We start from the raw sequence: 20,353 nt of genomic DNA, 5'->3' as shown, positions 1-20,353 counted from the left end.
AGCAGCTCTAGGGAGTTTTATCTTTCCTCTGTTAGGAAGATAGGCTAAGCAGCTGATTCCCTACATCCAGCCATGGATTGTGCTGGGTCAGAGTGAAGGAGTTCATAGGGAATCTTGGATTAATTCTTCTTTAGGTCTAGCTGGGCCTGCTAGACTTTCAGTTGTGAGTTTTATGTGACTCTCTTTTCTTAGCTCTGAAGGACGATAGGGGATTAGTGTCTCTCACCTAGAGGTTCACGGCACAGCTGTCCAACCTCTTGCTGTGTGCAATGTCAATGTCACATAAGTGTATTATGTGGAGATGGTAAGTGAACTTGAGAGAAGACTCCTTTTACTATGGCTCGTGTCCAAAATATAACATGATTTTGGGGAGGAATGCATTGGAGATATTTCAGACTAGCTCAACAGCACACAACAGAGCTAATTCAGCACATGTGACTTGGAGGAAAATGACTGTGGATCAGAAGCCCCTCAAGTTATGAATCTAGACCTGCGTAGTAACTAGGACCACCGGGGACTTCTCCTTCTCTCACAGAGGTCCTCTCCCTGGGCTCAGATCACATCCAGCATCAGTAAGTGCTCAGGGGGGAAAATAGCTGGCATGACTCAATGTTTCGACATTCAATCCTGAGAAAAATTGTTTCCCCTGCCTGAAATTGTGGTTCATCTCCTTCACGTTGCTTCCTTTGCTCCCTGACGTCCTCAAAATATGGTTCTTTAAATATAATTGGGATTGTCTAAGCTTTTCCCCCCTAGAGGAATCATGTTCCACCAAGATTTATATATCCTACCTTGAATTGTATCTTTTCTTACCCTATTTTTATCCTGTTTTATTGGTAAAGTTATGAAAGAGTTGAGTGGCAAGTCTTATTTTTCTCTGTTTTCAAGTCTTGAAGGAATTCCACCTTGGTATAAAACCTATTCCCAGTTTGGTAAAGGGCAGCATATTAAAAATCCAAAACCTTCTGATGTCAGACTCTGCCCTGCATTCCCCATTAGTCCATGATAAGTACCGTATCAGTGAGAATTCAGGCACAAAGAGAGAAAGCATAGCCCTGAGAAAACCATGAGTTACTAACAAAGATGTGTCTGTCCCTTCCAGGACTAGAAATCAAAGGGAAGAGGTGCTGTGATGGGCACTTACACCTTTGAGGTAGATCCCGTGGATCTGGTACCTGATCCCTGAGGAGAGGGTTCCCCACCTTGGTGCTGGGACCTGGGGAATTTGGAGAAGATTCAGACTCGGGAGTCAAAACCGCCTTGTAAGTGCTGGGTAGCAGTGCCTAGTGGCAAGCATGTCTGAGGCTGATCATGTTGCTGGTCCTGGGTGTAACCGCACGTGTACGTATAGTGGAAAGTTAGTGTTGATGCCAAGGTGAAAGCTGTTAATGACGCGACACTGCCATTAACACCAGTCAGACTGCTCCCCAGGTTTCCAGTCTCCCGCTAGGTCCCCCCATTGGCAGGAAGTAGTAGGGAGAGGACTGGCAAATCAGAAATGCGTTTGTAGGTTCCCATTCGTTGTGTGACAGAGCAGAGTACAGAGGGGAAGGATGTAATTTGGGTTGAGAATCAAAATGCGTGCAAATCACAACACACACAAAAACACCACCCAGAAACTTTGTGTTTGCTCAGGAAACAGAAAGAGGAATTTCATGAAAATTAACCACTAAAATGGCAAAATAATGGAAAGTAGACACAAACTAGGGATTAGGGTATTTTGTTGTTTAATGGCTGTTTATGGTCCCAAATGATAAGATACTTGGGATTTTCTGTTAGTGATCTATGACACATGCGGTAACATTTCTGCTGCCAGGAGACTAAAACTTAATACGTGGGGAAGATCATTCGGTTTTGGTGTTCTGTCTTGAAATTGGAACTACTGGTTTTTCTTTCTAAGTTGGTGTCTTAGTTGGTACAGTTTGCACCTCTTCCTTAGGTAAAGTTGGAATATTCTTATTAGTTGAAGTCTCACCTTTTACCTTTCTCGTCTTAGTCGTGTTTGGAACCGTCTCCTCTGCTTCATCGTCTGGCTTTTCTTGCGTCTCATAAAAAGAAAAATTAACAGACACAATAAAATAAAAAAAGGAATTAGCAGTAATAGTAGCAGATATCTCTTGCCCAGCATATTTTCTTTTTTGACTTCTGGTTTTTGAGGGGGTGGGCCACTGTCCACACTGCCTCCGCTGCCTTCGTCCAGGCAGCTGGGGGGGGCCCACCCGAAGTGGCAGTGGCAGTGATGTCTGCTGTTACAGACTCCATTCGTATTGCAGGTCTCAGGTGAGCAACTGCTTTTCAAAGTGGACATCAGGACACACTTTCTTTGGACGCAGATCCGTCCTGCACCACACTCTGTGCCGTCTTTCACTTCGCCAGCGTCAGGTATGGTCATCCCAAAGTGGTAGTCTGTACCCCAGCAGGTGACTCCATTGAAGTGAGTCCAGCGCACAGTCGTGTGATCTCTCAGAACGGGAACTTTGGTCACATTCTCACACTGGACCCTCCCACACAGGATATCTGAGGTGTCACATTTTACATATGAAGTGACTCTGACACCACAGTTACCAAAACGGTCACCTCGGGTATTTGCTTCCCTGTAGCAGTTCTGATCTGCACTCTTGGCCTCTTTGCCAAAGATTTGCCTGCACTGTTCATTGCGATTGTTGCATCTCTTTTCATAGCAGTAGCCCCCGCCCGTGCAGGAGGTCCCATCCTGCCTGTACACGTCTTCTGGACACTGGTAGGATGTCCCATTGCACCACTCTGGAAGATCACACTCATTTTCCTCTTTTCTGCACAGGAAGCCTGGTGGCCTGAATGTGCAGTTGTCACAGCAAAGCCCAAAAGCACAGGCGGCCCCAGGTGTCAGAGTGCAGTCTGGCTGACAGCAGGGATCTTTTGTACACGTCTGTAAGGAGCCACAGTCACAGTCTTCTCCTTCCTCAAGCACACTGTTCCCACAGCGTGTGTACGTGAAGATACTCTCTTTCTTTGGTAAAAGGTTCAAACAGGATTTCCTTCTAACAGTGTCCCAATAATAGGCGTAACTGCAGTTGCTAAATTTATGTATCAGTGATTTACTTGGGTACATTACGCACCTTTTATGCCCGCATGTGCATGTGTTATCATCATGTTTCATGCCCAAGTTATGACCAAGCTCATGTGACACAATAAATCCCAAACTATTTAAGTTATCATCCAGGATGCTGTCAACTCCACAGTTATGTTGTTGCTGACATACTGAGCCAACATAGGCTAAGCCAACGGTAATGCCAAAGTCTGCTTTTACAAAAATGTGTGCAACATCATGGGGCAAGCGGACATTGAAACCTGATAACTTCCAAACACAAAATTCACTCAGGAGGTCGTCTATGTCATCTGTTGCAAGGTAATTTTGTTCAGACCAGATTTCAATTCCAATTAAAACCACATGAACATCTATTGTACTTAAAATGTTATCTATTACATTGACAGTAAGGCATACTTCATCCTGCACTTTTGAGGTATTACTTTCATGATGAAGGTACCGATTGTGGTCCACCACCACTGCCAGTTCCAGAAAACGCCTGTGGGTCCACCAGCCTTCATACCCACTTTGCATCAAAGTGGGCTCAACACTCTCTTGGAACTTCAGTTGTCGTGCTATTTCTTCGTCTGTTAACCCACATCTCATGGGTGGGAGCTGTGTCTCCTCCTTGTCCATTCTATATAGCAGGTGTTCAAATGAGGTAGAAAGCCTTTTGGGCTGGATTTCATAAACAACGTTATTTATCTGTAGTATTCCTCGAAAGCCCCTCAAACATGTACTGAGGGCAACCAGGGATTCTGGGTCCCCCTCCACATGGCCCTGGTAGTAGCAGTCATTCTGGACAAAGGGCTGTTCCTGCAGGAGAGCATGCTGGTCATCGTAGGTGAACACTGGGAAGTGTTGAGAGAACAAATGCTTGTTGACCTTCATGTGAAGAACGTGTTTCCGGCCGCCGACACGCAGGCTGTAGGAGAGCCAGCCTGGAGGCTTCACGCCCCTGCCAGTGTGTGTCACCCTCAAGGGTATGACCACTTCTGGAGGACTGTGGCGTTGGGCGTGTCCAACACAGGACGATCCAGAAAGCAACAGAAGCAGCTGCGACCAGAGTAGCAGTGGGAGAGTGGTCCTCACGTGTGCCAGGGCCTCACCCACAGCCATTCTGGCGCCAGGGTATGGAGCCACCGGTGAGAGCAGAAGTGTGCAGGGCAGGACGCATCACTGTATGCAGCACTGACCTTCAGTCTGTTTTCGGGCAGAGTCACACTGCCAGAGCCGCAGCACTAAAACAACAGGAAAAGCAGAGACGGGGTGGTTGTTAGGAGCAAAGCTAGACGGAAGGGAAGAGAAGGGCGTGGGTGAGATGGGTGAGCGCTGGGCTGACGCCGTGGCTCCGTGCGCTGCATGGCACTTGCTCGTAAGCAGTGGTGAGGCTGAGTGAGACTGTGCGGCTACAGAAGGATGGTGGTTGGCCTCGGCTGATGCTTGTTGAACTTACACGAAGGACACCTACTGATTCATTATTCTGTTCTCTAAATAGACGGGGGTGTGGAGACATTTCCACAATAAACACATAAAACATATGGGTCCCAACAGAAGGGGAATCAGATACCCTGTTTTAAGCGGGAGTCTTTATTTATAGATATTCACATGGAGTAATTATCAAGATATATTTTTCTTTAAATTTCAAATGATAAATTATTTGTCACATTATTTATAGGAGATATTTTAAAAGTACTCATATCATTATTTTGTCTTTTCCACGTAACTAATTATTACTAGTCCTTCTTCCTAGTTCCTCTTTACTTTTAATTCTGTCCAGCTGTGTCAGAGTATCCATTGTCTTGCATATTAGTACATTCACTCAATAATAGGCAGTTTTATAGTTGAGATTGGAAGGCCGTGGATTGTGTTGGATGGCACTCAGATATGTTTAGATTTGATTATACTCAAGAAGAACAACATTTTCAGATTCTCTAGAAGTATAAAATTGGAAGAAATCAAGCTGGCTCAGAAAGTAAGAGTCAGAGATTGGGGTACAGTTGTCCTCTGTGTCTCCAAGCTCCATGTAGCCAGATTCAACCAGCCGTGGATCAAAAGTAAGTCGAAAAAAATTCCACAAAGTTCTGGAAAGCAAAACTTAGACTCGCTTCACATAAGCAACTATTTATATAACATTTGCAATCTATTTCAAACCCTCTAAAAGTACATATATATTTGTATGTATATATATGTATGTATATATAAAGGAGGTGTGTAAAAAACAGTCTATTTCAAACTCTCTACATAGCATTTACCTTGTAGTAGTTGTTATAATATGGAAATGATTTAAAATATGTGGGAGGATGTGCAAAGCTTATATGCAAATACTATATACCATTTTACATAAGGGATATGAGCATTTGTGGATTTTGGTATCCATGGGGGATCCTAGACTCCCCCATGGATACCAAGGAACGCCTGTGTACTGAAGGCAAAATAAAGTACCTTGAAAAATGCAAAGAAGATCAATCCCAAAAACAGGGGGGAAAATGTTGGGGAAGATCCTCTTTTCCTACAGGGCAAAGACATCTGAGTTGGCTCATTTTTAGGATTTCAAAGCAACCAACTCTTCAGTTCAACCTTCACGTGTACATATTTCATAAGAGAAAAAGTGTATCCTGTATGAAAAATACATGTACAAAAAGTCTTGTGGGAATAATAAACATATTATCACACATTTGTTAAAATGAGAAATCTGCTACTAGCACAATGCCTGTCTGCCACCCCTAGTACATTACATTCCTCCTTGAATAACATACTAACAAGCTGCGTAAAGTACATATACTGTACTGCCCACTTGGGAAACACAGATGAGTAAAACAGGCCTAAATGAATCGATGGTCCTGGGCACAAATTTGAGGAGAGTGATTGTGAGAAAGATACAGATTAGGTGTTTATTAAATTGCATTCAACATTTTGCACATAAAATACCTATGTTTATTTATCTAATGAATATCCGCAGTCTCCATCAGGTCATTGAAGTACTGAGAGTGCTCAAAGTAATGATATTTAGGACAATTGGACGAATTGAGAAAACAGAAGAAAGTGAAGTCAGTTGTGAGGACCAAATGCAGAGCCCATAGTAGGTCATATAAAACTGAAAAGTGTTCGATTCAGGACCTATCATCTCCTGGACTGTGTACCAATTTCTACTGAATTCTTTTAAAATGTTGGTTCTAAGTACCTTGACGTCTTCTTTCTGGAATCAGTTTTCTTTCCCTTTTGGAATCTTACTTTTCCTGAAAAGCAACAGAAATCTCTTCTCTACTCACACTTCTATCCTTATTCCTGCTTAATTCTATTTAACATATCTGTCAACAATGTGAAGACCAGCAGAAAGGAAAATTTTCATTCTCAGAATTCCCATGTGCCGTACAGACTAGATCTCTGATTGCAGTTTGCTTGGATTACCTAAGACACTTTCAAACCACTAAACAAGTAGCCATCTCACTACACCACTATTTATCTTTCTTTTTCACTGTTACACCAACTCTGAGTCAGTCCTACTGAAACCTCAAAGTTTGGGCTATCTGATTTAGCAATTTATTCTCTACCAGTAATTTTAGCCACATCTTGTTGTAAGCAAGCATATGGACAACCCACACGACACCGAGGTTATTTTACCTTCGCGACTCATTTTCAGTGATGATTCACCATTCACTTCTGACTATGAACTTTATCTTATCACCTATGAGCATCTTCATGCTTACATATGAAAAATTTAACTACTACTTTTATTCTGAATAAATTGACTCTTCAAATTGATAAGAACTCAAATATTCTTTCTTTCTATCCCTCCACTCCCCATTTTTGGTTTTGTTCAAATTAGCTTTAGTGTTCATAGCCTAGCTCTAGCCTCCCTTTAGCTGACAGTTCAACCACTGTCAGCTAAAGTCTTTAACCCAAACTAGATTAATCTTTTTTTGCCTGCTTTTGCCATTCCTATCACATACTACCAACACTGCTGGGAAGACAAATCGGTGCCTTTAGGGGAGTGCATAAAGGTGGAAACTACAAATTGGGATGAGACAGCTTGGTTCTTTAACTAGAAGACGAAGTCGTCAGTAGATATTTTATTTCAAAATCTTTATGCTTGGAATAATTTGAGGTTTGTTGTCCACAGTTTTCTTAACTTTGATTCTAAATTCCTTCATCAATACACATGGCCCTCAGTTAAAAACCACATTATCTTTGTTTCTATAGATGTTATTATTAAATATCAAAAATATTAGTTTCAACTGGAATTGCAAGAATTCTCCATTTTATGATGGTTAATACATAAAGATACATAAAGATCTGGTGTGTTTCTTTGTCCTGACTTTATTGTTGCAAATACTTGGTTGGAGGACTTGTTTCAGGCCAAACATTGTCATCATTAAAGTGACCTGAATTCCTAGGGTGCTTTGGTACTGTTCTAGTTCTAATTTCACAAAATGTTAAGAGCCCACAAGAAGAAATCAAGGTCATTAAATGAAAAATTTAAGGCCAGTGCCTCTAAAAGTTGAGTATAATCCTACTATACTGGTTTAATCTCTGTGTCTCTCTGATACATATTTGGTGCTTGTTATGGAGTATGAATTGTTGTGATAAAAGTGAATTATTTATGAATAATAGAGGACTTTTGAGAGTAAATGTAAGAAGTACCATATCAGAATTTATTCCTAAAATCTCAGTTTGCAAGCAGGTAATAGGAAAACTGCAAAGAATATGTTTGTGTATATACACATAAAAAAGTTGCCTTTTTAAACATCTTTTTATTGAGTAATAGTTATTACTGCAAAGAATATTTAAGCAATACTACATTTGCCACCATTACATCATTTTGTGCAGTGACTAGAAGTTATTCCTCTAGAGAATGTAACGTCATCCTCAGTGACGTGCTGCAGTGTACAACGGCACAGACTTCCACGTAGACTCTTACACATCATCTTTTACAAATTCTTTTCTATCTCCTCACATTTTCATCACATTCATTAATCTTTGTACCCTAATTATCACATTCCTTCTCACTTTAATTTATAGCCTAATGCACTGTTTTCCAAAATGATCCATTATGAGTAATGAGTAATGATCCATTAAAACACAATTTTGTGGCTCTCGAACAAGTAAACAAGAGTAGAAGATGAAGTAATAAATGTCATTGATCTCTCTCAAGATCTGAATACTTTGTAAAGACTCTTGCTCTCTCTCTGTGTGTGTGTGTGTGTGTGTGTGTGTGTTTTCAGGCATGCGCAAATTCTAGCTTCTGTCCTTTACGGTTACATTCTTGAATGACTTACCAGATGAATTAGTAATTCCCACGGTCTTTTCTAGCCATAGCCATATTTGTAAAGTTTGTGCTGCTCATTTATGTGAATGAAGTTCTTATCTGAGACCTCACATGGCAAAGAAAAAATAAATTCCTTTGTGTCTCTATTTGATTAAATTCTAGATCAGCTGCTTAGCAACAAGACTCTCCTAGTTCCACAGACCATGACAACTGGCTGAAGTCCCTCCTCACTGTGGCTCTACCATCTCTATCAAACGTTAGTTCTAATTACTCTTCAGTATGAAGAATTCTGACTATATTCCTTATCCCCAACCTTCGAGCCCCTGACAAACAGCATGGGCACCAGAGTAATTTTGTAATTTCAATGATTTTGATCATTCTGTTGCCCTAGTCCCTTGTTATTTTCTCAGTATTGAATCATATTGGGGAACATTTAAAGGACCTCAACTTCCATAAGAAAATTTTGACCCTATTTAAAATATTTTACATGGAATATGGATGTTGGTAATCATTAGTAACTTTCTTTGTTGGTCAATGAATCACTCAAAGAGACACTTCTGGTCTGCACATAAATACAATTCATCTGTTATGAAACATTATCATTAAAAAGAGGAAGCTAAATTTAGAAGAAGAAAGAGTTGAGTAGAAACAGTGGGAATACATTTAATAGGTAAATTGACTAGCTGACAGTTACAAATTGACAACATAAGCTAATGGCAGTTAGCAAGTTGGTTGAGATAAACCAAGGATGCAAGATTAGTTATTTATTATCTTTGAGAGTTTACCCATGGGACAGAGAGGAGGTTGTAATGTCTGCCAGTTTGGCATCTGCTAGTGTCTTACTGCCTTTCTACCTTCGGAAGTTCATATCCCCTCCGTTTCCAACTTGGGGAATTTTCACTTTCTCTCTGGCTTACTTCACAGCTACTTCTTTAAAGGACCAAATTTGGCTTTGACTTTGTTCTTCTCACTATTATTTTTCTAGGGCTGTTGTAACAAAGTACTGCAAAATGAGTGATTTAACAGAAATTTATTGCCTGAGAATTCTGGAGGTTAGAAGTCCAATATCAGTGTCCTCAAGGCCTGGCTCCATCTGCAGGCACTGGGGAAAGGTCTATTCTAGGCTTCTCTGCTAGCTTCTGGTCAAGTCACCCTGCCTCGAGGCAGCATGATTCAGTTTTCACATGATGTCCTCTCTTGGTCCAAATTTGTCTCTCTAATTATGACACCAGTCATATTGAATTAGAGGTTCACCCTATTCCAGTATGACTTTATCATAACTAACTGCATCTACGGTGATACGATTCCAAAATAAGAACATTTTCTGAGGTAATTGGGAGTTAGACTTCAACATACAAATTTTTGGGAATACAGTTCAATCCATCATGATCTTTTTGACTTTAAAATTTAATGGCTGGATAGTGACAATTAATTACAATCAAGTATTATACAGACGAGGGGACATAAGTGTAGGAAAATGTTTATCAATATTCATTATGAAAAATTTTGTGCCATCCAGGTTTCTATATGGTGGTCGTAGCTAGGAGAATTCGCCTGATCAACTTTAAATAAGTGGCTTTCTTTTCACAATTGATAATTGGTTATTTCATCTTTTTAAAATGTTTTATTCTAGCATAAAATATGTATTACTCATTTCAAGACTCTGAATGTTTGTGTTCTCTCAAGTTCATTTGTTGAAATCCTAACCCACAAAGGTGATGGTATTAGTAGGTGGGGACTTTGGGATGCGATTTGATTAGGTCTTGAGGGTGGACTCTCATTAATGGGATTAGTGCTCACAGAAAAGAGAATTCCTGAGAACTCCTCTTCCTTTCTGCCGTATGGTTATACAAAAAGAAGTCGGGGATCAGGTAGTCGGCACTAACTCAGCTGTCCTGGCACCTTGATCACTGACTTGTAGCATCTGAAATTGTGAGCAGTAAATTCCCCCTGTTTATAATCCAATTCTCTGGTGTTTTGTTGTGACAGCTGAAGACAGTCTGTACAGCCTGAGACAGTTACTGTGTGAGTTTTGTGCTAGTTTAGCATTAAATAGTTGAGAACTGTTGTATTATTTAGATCTATTCCAGCCAGCGAGTTTATTTTTGTCTGTTGGGTCTCCACATTTTATGTTGTTTTATTTATTAGACCATAGTCACAGAAATTACCACATATCCTCGTTTAGAAACTCCGAGGCAGTGTAAAATTTTCAAACACAATTAATTACTACATCTGGCTCTCAACAAAATATGAACATCTGATAGGGGATATTTTCAGTCCTTGGAAAAAGCATATGTTCACGTTCAAAACAGCTATTCATTTGAAAAGGCAGAGGGCCATTTGATTATTCAAGAATTATATTCCAGGAGACTTACATTGAGGACATAATGTTTGGGAGTGGTTACCTTAGGAATCAGTTATTTGTGTTAAATTGATCTGATTGTGGAGGAAAAATTGATTTTGGAGAAGTTAGACAATTATGAAATGGTATGTATGATGTCATAAGATAATAATTGAAACCTCATTTCTGTTTCTGGCTCCATGACTTCCTATTTTCTGATATCTCTTGGGTTCTTTGAGCACCTAGATGATTTAGTCATTTAACAATTTAATATTATCTACTGAAAGCATGTACAGGTTTTGAGACTGATCCTATCTTAGGCTTTATTGAAGGTAGATAATAAATTCAGGTGGAATGACGTGACAAACATTGGAATTATTAGAAAAAGACAGAGGAAAAAAGAGTTTCACGTTCGTCAGCTTGGGCTGCTATAACATACTATCATAGACTGGGTGACTCAAATACATTTACTTCTCACAACTCTAGAGGCTGCGAAATCCAAGATCAATGTGCCAGGAGACTTAATTCTTGTTCAGGGGCCTTTGCTTTACTCGCGGAAGGAGGGCCACCTCCTGGCTGTGCTGTCACTTGGTTGAGAAAGGAAGCTCTGGTATCTGCTCATTGTCTAATGAGGGCACTGATCCCAGCAAGGCAGATCTGTCCTCAGGAATGTATCTACAGCTGATTACCTCCCCAGACTCCACCTCTTAGCGCCTCTGGATGGGATTGAGGATGCAGACATATAAACTTTGGGGGACAAAAACTTCCACTTTATAACAGGTTTACTGAAAAGGGAGTGGCTGAAAATGAGACAATAATGGAGTAAAAGGGATGTCAGCCTACAAAGAAACTGCCATTGGGCTTCCATTGACTTTTTTCAGCAGAAACTCTGCAGGCCAGGAGAGAGAGTAGGATGACACGCTTAAATTACTGAAGGTTAAAGCTATCAGCCAAGAGTACTTGATCCAGCAAAGTTATTCAGATATGAAGGAGAAATAAAGGTTTTCCAGACAAATAAAAGCTGAGGGAGTTTATCAACATTAGACTTGCCCTATGATAAATGTTAAAAGGATTTCTCCTACCTGAAATTAAAAAGCAAAATTACACAAAACTTTGAGTAAGGTGATAAACAAACAGAGTTAGTTGCAATTCTGTATCAGAATAGGTTGTTAAACAATTATAGCATGAAGGCTAAAGGGTATAGAAAGTAAAAATAATTACAGATGCTTCAATTTGGTAACAAACACACAAAATAAAAAAGGGATCATTTGAGACAACAAAAAGGTAAAGGGGGAGGTCAAAAAGGATGGGACTCTTATAGGCAAATGAAATGAGAAAGCTATCAGCAGGAGAAGGACTATTTACCTATGAGATATTTTTTGCAAACCCCACTAATACCCCACTTACATAACGGATGGATCTTCCAGACAGAAAGTCAACAAGGAAACAGCTGCCTTAAATCAAACATTAGACCAGATGGATTTGATAGATTTGTACAGGACATTCCATCTAAATGAAGCAGAATACACATTCTTCTCAAGTTCACATGAAATTTTCTCAAGGATAGACCATATGCTGGTACACGAAACAAACCTCAGTAAATTTAAGAAGACTGAAATCGTATCAGGTGTATTTTCCAATCACAATGGTAGGAAACTAGAAGTCAACTGCAAGAAGGTGGCTGAAAAAAATCACAAATGTGTGGAGACTGAATAGCATGCTACCAGACAACTATTGGGTCAATGAAGAAATGAAAGGAGAAAAATTTAAAATACCTGAAGACAGATAAAAATTAAAATGCAATATAGCAAAATCCATGGGATGCAACAAAAGCAGTACTAAGAAGATTATAGCAATACAGAGAAATCAGGGAACAAGAAAAATCTGAAGTTTGATTATATCATGCCACTCCCTTCTGGCCTGCAAAGTTTCTGCTGGAAGATCTGATTATTGCCTTATCTGAGTTTCCTTGTATGTAACAAATTGTTTATCTCTTGCTGCATGTAAGAATTTCTCTTTGTCTATAACTCTTGACTGAATTTTAATGATGTGTTTTGGTGTGGGTCTCCTTGTGTTCATCTTGTTTGGAACTCCCTGGGTTTCCTGGACCTGGATGTCTGTTTCCTCCCCCTTGTTATGGAAGTCATCAGGCATCATTACTTCAGTACATTTTCTGTCCTTTCCCCTTTCTCCTCTTCTTTCTGGGGCTCTTATAATGCAAACTACAGTTAGTCCAGTTGGTGGTGTCCCATAAGCCCCTTAACCTGTCCTTTATTATTTCAATTCTTTTTTTTTTTTCCTGTTTGGTGCTCTGGTGAGGCGGTTTTTCTCCTTTTTCTTTGTGCTCACCACCGATCCTTTCTTCTGTTTAATGTAGTCTGCTGTTGAACTCCCCCGGGACAAGCACATGGGGATCTTTCACAGACGAGTTTTCTGTGTGTTTCAGTGTGCTCTGTGTAAAGTATCCTGTGGATGGTAGCCTGCCGAGGACCATCTTTCTGATCCTTACAATCCCACGGGACCCAGGAACGCAAGCCCCCTGGCCACCTGACACAATCAATCAGTGGGTATCCCTCTAGGTGTCAGTCACAAAAACAAAGACGCCAGATGTAGTGACAGCTTTTATCTTTCAGTATTTTAAGTGTGTCATCCTACTCTCTCCTGGCTTGTAGAGTTTCTGCTGAGAAATCAACTGTAGCCCAATGGCGGTTTCTTTGTAGGTTACCTGCCCCCCCCCCCCCCCCCGGCTGCTTTAAAAACTTTTTCTTTGTCATTGACTTTGATGGTTTTTAATTTAATGTGTCTTGGAGAAAGTCTTTTTGTATTGGAGTAATTAGGTGTTTTCCTAACTTCATAGACTTGTATATCCAGTTCCTTCAGCAGGATTAGGACGTTCTCAGCTGTTGTTTTCTTTAAATAATCCCCCTGCTCCCTTCTCCCTCTCTTCTCCTTGCATGCTAATGTTGCCCTTCCTAATAGAGTCGGTTGGTTCTCATAGAATTTCTTCATCCTCTACTATCTGTATAATTTCTAAATTTCTGTCTTTTAGCTTGCCAGTTTTCTCTTCCATATGATCTGCACCATTTCCAATGCTTTCTAATGCATTATTTATCTCATTCATTGAGTTCTTTTTGGTTCTCTTTTAGAGTTTCAATCTCTTTGGTAAAATATTCCTTCTGTTCATTAACTTTTAGCCCTGTACTCACTGCACAGCCTTCCTGAGTTTTACTGTAGCTCTTTGACTTTTTCCATGACAGCTATTTTCTAATTCTCTCTCAGATCGCAATGTCCCACGAGTTTTAAGTTTGGTTTCTAGAGAATTGTCATTTTCCTCTTGTGATACCGTTTTACATGGATTCTTCATGGTGCTTGATGAACTGTTCTTCTGCCAGCACATCTGAAGTAGTGAACAATGTTTTTCTTCAGATAAAGCTGTTTTTTGTTTTTTTTTTTAATTTGGGTCCACTGATTCAACAGGTTAGCAATTGGACGCCTTTTCTGATTTCCAGTAGGTGGCGCTATAGCATAAGTGTTTATTTTCTCCTGCTCAGCCTGATGATACTTTAGAAGTGACATTTTTCACCCTCTACCATATGTCATAGGTGTTGCCTGGTGTCCTCCTTGCTGCTTGTATCACCAGGGTCATTTGGTGCCTCGCTGCTTCTGGTGTCACTGTCTGGGGCCCCACGGTGGTGGGTGTTTCCACTACATCTGGAGTCTGTTTGGTCATAGGCTCTACTGCTACAAGAGGAGGAAGATGGGGAGAGGGAGCCAGTATTGGAGTCTTGGCCATGACCAGGGTTGGCAGGTGCACACCACTCTACTGTAAGCAGGAGGGGGTGGAGTCACAGGCACCTCCACAGCTGGAGGGACAGAGCTGCAGTCCCTCCACAGCTGGAGGGACAGAGCTGCACTGCAGTCCCTCCACAGCTGGAGGGACAGAGCTGCACTGTCACTGCTGTCAGGGTCCCCGTGGCTGCGAGTACCACTGTGGCCGTTAGGCTAGTGTTGTGTGTGCCGCCTCCCCTGAAGTTACCCAGTTCTCGGGGGCTGCTGGCTCAGCCGCCATTGCGGGGGTAGTCTGGGATTGCAGGCTCTACCTCCGTGATTCCTGTGGTCCCGCTGCCTTTGTGTGGTCCAGTCCACCCCCGGTAGATAGACAGACGTGCGGGGTTCTCTCGTGCACTGGTGTGTTGGGCAGAGGTAACTTTGTTGAGTTATGGAGGTTTTACTGGTCTTAAGTAGAAGGGGAGAGACAAAGGGAACATCTCATGCCACCAAGATACTGACACTTTTCCTGTATTTTATTCGTTTTTATGCGATTGCAAATGGGATTATTGTCTTTCTTTAAAAAAGTTTTTTTGTGTGTATGTGTAGTAATTAGGTATGTATGTATGTATGTATGTATTTATGGAGAGACTGGGGATTGAACCCAGAACCTTGTGCATGCAAAGCATGCCCTCTGCCCTGTTTTTGGGGTCAGGGTAATTCTGGCCTTGCAGAGTGAGTTTGGAAGTTCTTTCTCTTCCATTTTTTGGAATAGCTTGAGAAGCATAGGTATTAACTCTTCTTAAGATGTTTGGTAGAATTCACCCATAAAGTCGTCTGGTCTTGGATTTTTGTTTGTTGGAGTTGTTTTGATTCCTGATTTATTTTCGTTACTAGTAATTCATCTACTCAGATTTTCTGTTTCTTCCTAACTCAGTTTTGGAATTTTGTGTCTCTAGGAATTTATCCATTTCTCCTAGATTTCTAATTTGCTGGTGTATAACTGTTTGTAGCAGTTGCTTATGATTCTTTGTATTTCTGTGGTGTCAGTTGTATCTGATTTTATTTATTTGAGCCCTTTCTCTTTTTTTCCTGATAAGTCTGGCTAGAGATTTGTCAGTTTTGTTTATCTTTTCAAATAAACAAAGAACCAGTGCTTAGTTTATCCATAAGTATTTTATTCCTTTTTTTAATGGATCGTAAATGGGATTGTTTTCTTAATTTTTCCTTCTGGTAGTTTGTTGTTAGTGATTTCTGTAGCTAGGACTTCCAATATTATGTTGACTGAAAGTGGTGAGAGTGAGCGATCCTTGTCTTTGTTCTTAGAGGAAATAATTTCAGCTTTTTGCCGTTGAATATGATGTCATCTGTGAGGTGGTTATGTTTAGCCTCTATTATGTTGAGGTGCGTTCCCTCTGTACCCACTTGGGGATAGTTTTTATTATAAATGGATGTTGAATTTGCCAAAAGGTTTTCCTGCATCCGAGCTGATCACGTGATTTTTATTCTTCAGTTTGGTAACGTGATGTGTCACACACCACGCTGACTGACTGACTGGCAAATAATAAACCACATTCCTGGGATCGATCCCACTTGGCCATGGTGTATGATGCTTTTAATGTGTTGTTAAATTTTATTTACTGATATTTTGTTGAAGAATTTTGCATAATGTTCTTCAGTGATATTGGCCTGTAAATTTCTTTGTGGTGTATTTATCTTTATTTTATGTGTCTGTCATAGATTTTTGGTTTGTGGTTACCTTGAGATTCATATATAATGACCTGTGTGTGTAACAGTCTATTGTCAGTTGCTCGTTACTGAAGTTGTAGCGCATTCTAAAAGCATGACATCTTTACTCACCTGCCATGTTTTATGTTGTTGCAGATGACTTCACTACTGTTTCCTTTTAACTTTTCTACTAGCTTTATAAGTGGTTGATCTACTCTCTTTACTGTATGTTTGCTTTTACCAGTGAGATTTTTACGTTTCCCAACTTTCCTATTTCAAATTATCTTATTTTTCCTGCTTGAAGAAGTTACTTTAACATTTTCTGAAAAGCCAGTTTTGTGGTGCTGAACTCCCGTAGCTTTTTCTTGACTGTAGAACTTTGTCTCCCGTTCAAATCTGAATGATACACTTGCTGTGTATTTTTGGTTTTAGTTTGTTTTTCTTTTGTTACTTTGAGTGTATCACGTCAGTCCTTCGTGACCTGCAGAGGCAGCTGTGAGCCTTATGTGAGTTCCCTTGTACATAACTCGTTGCTATTCCTTTGCTGCTTTTAATATTTTTTCTTTGTCTTTAATTTTTACCATTTTAATGACAGTGTGTCTTGGTGTGGTCTTCTTTTGGTTGATCTTGTTTGGGATTTTGTGCTTCCTGAACCTGAATATCTGTTTTCTTTCCCAGGTTAGGGAAGTTTTCAGCTGTTATGTATGTTCTCTGCCCTTTTATCTATCTCTCTTCTCTTTCTGGGACCCCTATAATGTGAATGTCAGTAGTTTGATGTTTTCCCAGAAGTCTCTTAAACTATCCTCATTTAAAAAATTCTTTTTAGTTTCTTTCTGTTCAACTAGAGTGATTTCCTCTACTTTGTTTTCCAGTTCACTAATGTATTCCTCTGTATCATCTAATCTACTAGTGATTTCTTCTTCTAGTGTATATATGTGTGTATATTTTATATATATTATATATATTAGTTATTCTTCAACTCTGGTTCTTCTTTATAGTTAAAATTCTCAGTGCGCGCAGCCATTCTTCTCCGAGCTCTTTCAGTATTTTTATTATCATTACTTTGAAGTCTTTATTGGTAGGTTGCTTATCTCCGCTTAGTTCTTCCTCTGGGATTTTATCTTCTTCCTTCATGTGGAACATACTCCTCTGTTGCCTCACTTTGCTTGACTTGATGTTTTTATTTCTGTGTATCTGATAGATGGGCTACACTTCCCACTCTGCAGTGGCCTTATGTGGGGAACAGCCTGCGGAGCTCAGCAGCACACTCCCCTCTGGTCACTAGCGTGCACACTAGCCATACCTTCTGTGTAAGCTCAACCATCTATTCTATTGTCATTTCTTTTAAGATATGGATATATTATTTCTGGCTGCTCTTAAGATTTCTCAGTGTCTTTGATTTTCAACAGTTTTACTATAATATGGTTACATGTGTGTTTTTGTATGTTTATTCTGCTTGAAATTCATTGATTTTTCTTGAAGCAGGGGGAGGTTTCCATACTTTGAGGGAATTCTATCATTATATGTTTTTTATTACTTTTATTCAATTCTCTTTCTCCTCAACTGGGACTCTATTTTAATCATTTCAGATTTACTGCTATGTTTCACATATCACTCCTCTATGTTAATGCTTTTCTCTGTGTGTCAGTCACTGACTTTTTTTTCACTAACTTTTCTTATAGTTAACTAGTTTAGTTAATTATACAATGCAGTCTATGATTCAAACTGTTCACTGGTTTCCTGAATTTAAATACGTTATTTTTCAGCTCTAGAATGTGTATTTGACAAGTGTGCATAGATGCCAGTTGTTTGGTGAAATGAACCTACCTTCTTTTCCATGGTCTATTCGTTTTCCTTCCAGTTTCTCTACAGTAGTGGTCATAGTGACTTTTTGTTCATTATTGTCTTTTCCACTCTTTGGGTCATCTTTTAGATGGCTTCTATCTTTTCTTTTACTATATTTATTGTTATTTTCCATTTATTATTGGCCATAATTTCTTCCTCTTGATATGTGTGGTAATTTTTTTAATTGTATGCTAGATGTTCTATATAAGAAAACATAGGAATTCAGGAAGACACATATGCCTTACTGGGCTTTCTACTGGGAGCCCATAGGCCTCTGTTTTTTCAGCTCTGAAAGCAATGGGTAATTATGTTCTGATACTTAAATCTTCAAAGCTGAATTCTCTAGCTTATGTTCTAAGCTCCTTCAAAATCAAGCAAAGGCTTTAAAGGGAAGGCATTACACATCTTTTTTTTTATTGTTATTATCTTTATAATTATTTTGCTTTTTATTGAAATGTGGTTGATTTCCAATGTTAGGTTTTGGTGTATAGCAAAGAGATTTGGTTTTACATATACATAGATATATTTTTTCAGATTTCTTCCATTGTATGTTACTATCATTATTATTATTATTATCATTATTATTTACATTTTTTATTGATTTATAATCATTTTACAATGTTGTGTCAAATTCCAGTGTAGAGCACAATTTTTTAGTTATACATGAACATACATATATTCATTGTCACATTTTTTTTTTGCTGTGAGCTACCACAAAATCTTGTATATATTTCCCTGTGCTACACAGTACAATCTTGTTTATCTATTCTACAATTTTGAAATCCGTCTATCCTTTCCCATCCCCCCGCCCCCTTGGCAACCACAAGTTTGTGTTCTATGTCTATGAGTCTTATTTCTGTTTTGTATTTATGCTTTGTTTGTTTGTTTTTAGATTCCACATATGAGCGATCTCATTTGGTATTTTTCTTTCTCTTTCTGGCTTGCTTCATTTAGAATGACATTCTCCAGGGGCATCCATGTTGCTGCAAATGGCGTTATGTTGTCGGTTTTTATGGCTGAATAGTATATTCCACTGTATAAATATACCACATCTTCTTTACACATCTTTGAGGCCAACTCCCTTCCACTAGGTCTTTGCTTCCTAAGCACAACAGATTATAGATATCTCTGTCTTTAAAGACTTTAATCTATTTCCCAGCAAATGGATTTAAACTCAGCAAAAATGTTATGGGAAAAACTGATTTTGAATTTGATGTCCTTAAATGCCTAATTTATCAATCTAGTCTATTCTACACACTAAGAGTTTTCCAGGTTTCTCTTTCTTCAGCAGAGGATCTCTAACTTGGTAGGCCAAGCTTGATCCTTAATTTACATTCAGAATCATCATGTTATAGGGAACAAACATTTTTGTTGCAGGGGGAAAAAGTACTGACAATTCAAATTGTTTTCCTTTTCTTGTGATTTTTAAGTCTTCTAATCTTCATTTCCTCAACAGTTCTCTGATACTTTTAAAATGTAATTTTGAGAAATGTGTTTGTATAGCTGTGGTTTTCAGAAAAACAGATTCTCTACCAAGACCTGCCTAAAATTGGAAGTATATTTTTTACCTCATTTTATTACCAAAGAAACCCAGAAGTTTAGAGACAACTGTTATTACCATCCTGTATTTTATTATTTTGTTGGAAACTGGCAGTGATTTTAAGTGCTTTTCCCAAGATGGTTAAGGGCAGTGGTAAAGAAAAACTCCAGCAAACAAGCAAACAAAATTGATGTTTCCTTAGTCCCACTTTCTTGATTATGCCAACATAAGTACTGTAACAGTCAGAATCCAGTCAGAAAAAAAAAAACTCAGTGATTTTAGGGGGATAGAATTAAATGTAGGGAATTATATCAACAGGTACTAAAGAACACAGCAAGTTAAGGGAGACACTGTGCTAGTAACTGGTCAGTAACCATAAAATCGTAATTGCAAGAGGGTGATCTCATTCATGGAGCTGAAGAGCAAAGGGAAGAGACTGGGTTATGGAATCTAGAGAACTGTAGAGCTGGCCCCCAAGGGTCTCATGAGACTCAGAACTCTCTCTGCTAAGCTGGTGCGGAGGATTTTGGATTTGGTAGAGAGATCAAAGACCTGGGGCTAAGGAACTCTGAGGGTAACACATGGAGAGCTATGCTGGTTATGTCTTAGACAGACAGTGATGTTGATCTGGGTTGAATTTTTTAAAAAAGGGTATTGCAGCTAAGTATAACTGCCACTGTAAGATCTGTCATTGAGGTAACATTGACATACAGGAAGCAAACAGATCTTCCAGATTTCCCAATTCCCTCTCATTCACCCTATTACAGATTCCTGTAGGAAGAGGGCTGATACAGC

At 39.4% G+C, this 20,353-nt stretch overlaps 2 protein-coding genes across 2 annotated transcripts in view; one reads left to right on the top strand and one right to left on the bottom strand.

Annotated features, from left to right (window-relative positions):
- Window positions 1-1,710: 1,710 nt before the first annotated feature.
- Window positions 1,711-8,456, bottom strand: LOC140690668 (disintegrin and metalloproteinase domain-containing protein 25-like). The gene is made up of 2 exons (XM_072952568.1): window positions 8,347-8,456; window positions 1,711-4,308 (listed from the first exon to the last, which is right to left on the bottom strand). The coding sequence occupies exon 2, from the start codon at window positions 4,184-4,186 to the stop codon at window positions 1,979-1,981; it is 2,208 nt and encodes a 735-aa protein (XP_072808669.1). The 5' UTR covers window positions 4,187-4,308; window positions 8,347-8,456; the 3' UTR covers window positions 1,711-1,978.
- GLRA3 (glycine receptor alpha 3) overlaps window positions 2,161-20,353 on the top strand; it is a 211,561-nt gene continuing 193,368 nt past the window's right edge. The window contains exon 1 of the mRNA XM_072952569.1: window positions 2,161-2,382. The gene's annotated coding sequence lies outside the window, so the exon portion shown is untranslated. The remainder of the gene's footprint in view (window positions 2,383-20,353) is intronic.

This window comes from Vicugna pacos, chromosome 31 (assembly GCF_048564905.1).
Source record: "Vicugna pacos chromosome 31, VicPac4, whole genome shotgun sequence".
NCBI lineage: Eukaryota > Metazoa > Chordata > Mammalia > Artiodactyla > Camelidae > Vicugna > Vicugna pacos.
This window is presented reverse-complemented; position numbering and strand designations above follow the sequence as displayed.